Here is a 5,404-nt window from a genome sequence, read left to right on the forward strand (position 1 = left end):
ATAAATTTTCTCATGCTTCACGCAAACTTAAGAAACTAAGCCCTTATTAGAAAGTCAGCATAAAATCGCATAGCAGGGAATTCGGACAAAGAATTATGCCACTGCCATCACATTCTCTCCAGCAATTTCTGTTGGATCAAAAGTAAATACCCCCAAAAAAAATTTAAATTAAAATCCTCTGCGCTCAAATGATCAAACAGCAAGGACCAAAATCATTACCGTTCATACAGTGGGCCCCACACATACCCATCTCATTCAGTGGTGAAACAAAAGCCTGTTTCCTGTGTTGATCAAGTCAGCAAATACAAATACCGCATCGATCATCCTAGAAATCTTCCGAAAGTCCTCGTGTCTACTCGACATTTCTACACGTGTCCACCACCCCGCCAAGACTCGCCTAGAAAGCTCCCCGCATCTTAAGCTCCCCCCCAACACCCTCCTCCGTATAAAAACTCCGCTTGCACTGCCCGCCTCGACCATCGAATTCATCCGAAGCCCCTCACAAACTCGAACGAAGTCCCTAAACTTTGTCCTGATTGCATTTCCACCCAAAACCCACAAATTTTCGGCCATGTATTTCCGACCACCGTACAAGGGTGTCGATGTGGAGACCGGCGGCGCTCGGCCGCTGTATCCGGCGATGCTGGAGAGCCCGGAGCTGAGATGGGCTTTTATTAGGAAAATTTACAGTATTCTCACCATGCAGATGCTGCTCACCGTAGCCGTGGCCTCCATCGTGGTCTTCGTGCACCCGGTTCACAATTTCTTTGCGACTACTAGCGCTGGGCTTGGGCTTTATATTTTTCTTATTATTTTGCCCTTCATTGGTAAGTCTTCCCCCGCTTTCTAATTGGACCCTGTTTGTCTGAGCTTGATGTTTTGTAGTCTTAATACAGAATAATATTTCTGCCTTGAAAATAGAGTTTTGTTATTATAATAATTTATATGTGTTTACAAAGCGCGTCTCATGTTCTATTTTTTTCCTTAAGAGTACTTCCTGTAGGGCCCTTTTGCATTGTAGGGGGTAAATATAATTTTATGTTGGAAAATGATTTAAGGACCCAAAATATGGGACCAATGGAGGGGACATTTAAGGTGTCCCTTCCCTATTGCATAATGAGTTGGCCATATGGAACCACTGGAGGGGACATGTGAGGTGTCTCTTCCCTATTGCATAATGAGTTAGCATGGCCAACTCATTATGCAATAGGGAGGGGACACCTCACCTGTCTCCTCCATTGGTCCCATATTTTGGGTCCTCGTAGTAATTTTCTAGTAACCCTTTTCTTTTCTGATGTCAGTTTTATGCCCTTTGTATTACTACTATCGGTCGCATCCGGTCAATTTGGTGCTGCTTGGGATATTCACCCTCTGCATCAGCTTTGCCGTGGGGATGACGTGTGCGTTCACGAGCGGTACGTTATTAATCCCCTGCATCTTCCCATCATAAAATTCTATTTCAGTGAATTATTATGAAGTATGATCGTTTCAGTAGTTGGTGTTTGAAGTTTAACATGTTTGACATCTATGTATAAAATTTGGTAATTTTATGTGCTTAGAATCTAATTTCATACCAGAAATATTTTTATTCCCCACGGTTGAAAGAATTTGCAGCCGATGTTTGACATACTTGAGTCCGATAGAATGAGGCTGCTCATTTATGACAAATTAGGAATAATCTCCGGGGGGGCTAAACTCAACAGTGCCAGAACTGGTTCATAATTCGGTGGAGGTCGGTGACGAGATCCGATGTTTCATAATAAAGTTTTCAGCATAATAATAAAGTTTTCAGCATAAGTATCCTTCCTATCCCAGTCACTGCACTTCCTTCTCTTCCGCTACAAGAAAATGGGCTAAAGTCGGTAGAAGTGCTCGAGGCTTCTGTTTCCTTTTGACAAAAACAAACATGAGCATTACCTTGTTCCGCTTGACGTTTCTTTTCTGACTTCTTGTACCAAGTTTCGATGCCTTTATACGTTCTCCGACTAATTATATTTCATATTAATTTGTGAATGGGACAGGGAAGGTGATTCTTGAGTCTGCAATCCTCACGTGCGTTGTGGTGATCAGCTTAACCCTTTACACCTTCTGGGCGGCAAGGCGTGGTCATGACTTCAGCTTCCTTGGGCCTTTTCTGTTCGCCGGTCTAATGATCATTGTGGTATTTGCCTTGATTCAGGTATGTGATTTTGCTCTGGGTAAATTGCGAAAAAACCACATGTAGGTTTAGGTGTGTTTGATATGGCCCCCAAAAACTTTGGATCGAATTTTAGTTAGCGCCGAATGAGTTTGGAAGTCTAGAAAACATTGAAATGTTATATAAATTCGTTTTTTACGCCACAATTTTTCTTGGACGAAACTATCCTCAAGGTTGAAAACCATTTCCCGCTAGAAAAGCCTGGAGCTGGAATATGCATCCCTGTTTTCATCTGCAACTGTGACAGTAAAATACAATCTCCCAAAAACTTAAATTTTTCTGCCCACTGTAGGTGTTTTGCGAAAATGGCATGAAGTGTGAACAGTGTGAAAAGGAGTTACCTACTCCTCTGTCATGACACGGTAAATGCTACAGTAACATTTGCTATAGCAAATATGAAATTGGACGTGTTGGTTTTTTAAAGAAACATTACTGTAGCACACGGAATATTCTAGCAGATGTAGAATATTGTAACAATTCAAAAAAATTACTGTAGCAGTTAAAATCGGCCTTACTGCAGCGGGAAAAAGTTGTAGAAAAATATACCATGCTTTGCACGGTGTTCACACTAGTGGGGGTTTATAGTCATTTGATCGCACGTGATTTGCATATGAGATGTTAGATGTTAGATCTGATGGCGTCAGTTTTGGTTTGCACTTGAGATATTTGATCTAATGGCATCAGTGTAGGGGATCCTTTGACGAAGTGTAGTGGGGGTTAAATAATAATTCCTCAGTTTTTTGGGGTTTGCCAAAAACTTACGGAACTCGTTGAAGGTTCTTTGAAGTTTACCCTTTTCCCTTCTGTTTGAAAGTGTTTTTATTCTGAATTCACACTGAACCTGTTGTACATTTGCATTGCAGCTGTTCTTTCCTATGGGCAGGATCGCGTATGCGATATATGGGGGTATCGCCTCGCTCATCTTTTGTGGGTACATCATATATGACACCGATAACTTGATAAAGAGGTATTCATATGATGAGTATGTGTGGGCTGCTGTTTCTTTGTACCTCGACATTATCAACCTCTTTCTGTCGTTGCTTACTCTGTTTAGAGCTGTTGAGGACTAGAACAAACTATGTCATCTGTGTATTGCATTAATAGAAGATTATTGTGTAGAGATGATTTCGAGGTTGTATAAAGTTTAAATCATGTGGTTTTCCTAGTTTTTCGTGCATTTTCCTTCTTTTGTTATTGGCGCCTGACTCGATTGTGCGTGACATCTTGATTGCTGATTAGTTTTTAGCGGTTTCAGATGCTGTGGCTTCAGGCCTCGAAAGGTTGAGCTTTACGCTTGAGTTCTGTTCGTATGTAAATTTTGGAGTTTGCGTTGATCAATCTTACTCTTTATTTTGGAAAGTTGTTTTGATAATCTTTTTTGTTCCTCTTTTATTTCCCCGTGTTGGGATCGTGGAGGCCCATCGTTGGAGCTGATGCTGAGGTTTTTTTAGGTGGGACTAAATTGACTCAAAATTATCGAACCGTTGCTGAGTTACAAGCTTAAATATTTTGATTATATATTCATCAGAATATCTTTTCGGCCTGGAGTCGTAGTATTATTTCATGTCATTTGTTAGGATTGATGTCTCTTAACTCTCAATTTCGGGAGACTCTACATATAATTTGCTTTGAGCATTGTTTTATTTTGCTCGCGTGAAATCTTTTGACTCAAGTTCCTTGAATTAAAGCTAGAAACGTGCACCTTGATACTGCTCATGAAAGAGGAGGAGAAAGTGACCCTTGCTTTTTTATGAGAGGAGTTTGTAGCTTGGTGTAAACAATTGAGGAGTTCGTACTTGGGTGTGAACTTTTGGGGGTTCTTGCTAATGTGAATGTAGAAACGGCAGCGAAGTTTAGGAAAAAAAGCAGAAGGTATTTTGGAAGCTTCACGGTCGACCGCACATGGCGTGTTGATCGACCGCGAACGTGCACATGACAGGGTTGGTCTTTGGACTTTGGGCGGTCGACCGCGATGGGTTCTGCGATCGACCGCGCCAAAACCTTGTAGGCGATTTGGTCTCTGGACTTTTGGCGTTCGACCGCACGATGGGTTCAGCGGTCGACCGCGTAGAGGGTTTGGGCTTGATTCTATTTTCTGATTCGTTTCATTGTGAGTTGATATATAACCCTAAACACGTTTTTTAGGGTTATAAAAGGACGATTTTGAGGAGCCTTTGAGAGAGTATTGCATCCTTCGTGGGAGGATTTGTGAGAGATCTAGAGAGTTTTATTTGAGGGTTTTGGTGAGATTTGTAACCCTATTTGTAATTCTTTTTATCTCTAATAGTAAATACACTCCCCTCTTTGCCCGTGGACGTAGGCAACTTGCCGAACCACGCAAAACTTGTTTGTCTTGCTGTGATTTATGGTTGCTTGTGTGGTTGTGATCTATCTTTTTTGTTGTGCATTTTTGTTTGTCGAGTACCGTTGCGCACAACAAGTGGTATCAGAGCTTTGGGTTTGGTTTGGGGCTTGTTCGAAGGATTCGCTGAAGGATTCTTACTTGGAGAGGTAGATCTATAACATGGGAGAAGCAAGCACATTGGGGTCGTCTCTTACGAAGGCGATACAGAATCTGAGCATCAATAGCACTAAGATTGATGATTGATGTTCTGAAGTTCGATGGCAAGATCAGTTTCGGTTTGTGAAGATGTCAGGTGATGGAGGCGTTAGATGCACGGAATTTGGAGGAGACTCTTGAGTTACAAGAGAAACCTAAAGATATGTAGGACTAGATTTGGAAGAAGATGAACAGTAGGGTTTATGGAGTTGTTCGGTCATGCTTGACGTCGAATCTTATTTATAATATGATGAACGAGACGTCGGTGAAGATATTATGGGAAACATCCAATGAGAAGTATCTTACGAAGAATATTGAGAATCGACTTCACTTGAAGAAAAGGTTTTACCAGTTCAAGATTAAAAAGGAAGTTCCCATTAGGGAGCATGTCAACAACTTCACGAAGTTCTTTTAGATATGGCCAATGTGGACAGCATGGTTGAAGATGAAGACAAGACGATGCTATTTTTGTGTTCGTTGCTGGAGGATGATTATGGTACTTTCGTTCTCACTATGATCAATGGGAGAACTACTGTTAGCTACAAAGAGATGACCTCGACGTTGATGAATTATGAGTTGAGGAAGAATAATGGCGAACCCTTCGAGAAGACATCGGGAGATGAATTAGCAATTCGAGGTCGTAGTCT

The 5,404-nt window shown here is 41.4% G+C and overlaps 1 protein-coding gene across 1 annotated transcript; it reads left to right on the forward strand.

The window, feature by feature from the left end:
* Nucleotides 1-447: 447 nt before the first annotated feature.
* On the forward strand, nt 448-3,376 carry LOC109827491 (BI1-like protein). The gene is made up of 4 exons (XM_020394499.1): nt 448-827; nt 1,302-1,415; nt 2,022-2,179; nt 3,061-3,376. Exons 1-4 carry the CDS (start codon nt 572-574, stop codon nt 3,265-3,267), a joined length of 735 nt encoding a protein of 244 aa, XP_020250088.1. The 5' UTR covers nt 448-571; the 3' UTR covers nt 3,268-3,376.
* The last annotated feature ends 2,028 nt before the right edge of the window (nt 3,377-5,404 follow it).

Source organism: Asparagus officinalis, unplaced genomic scaffold, assembly GCF_001876935.1.
Source record: "Asparagus officinalis unplaced genomic scaffold, Aspof.V1 AsparagusV1_Un264, whole genome shotgun sequence".
NCBI lineage: Eukaryota > Viridiplantae > Streptophyta > Magnoliopsida > Asparagales > Asparagaceae > Asparagus > Asparagus officinalis.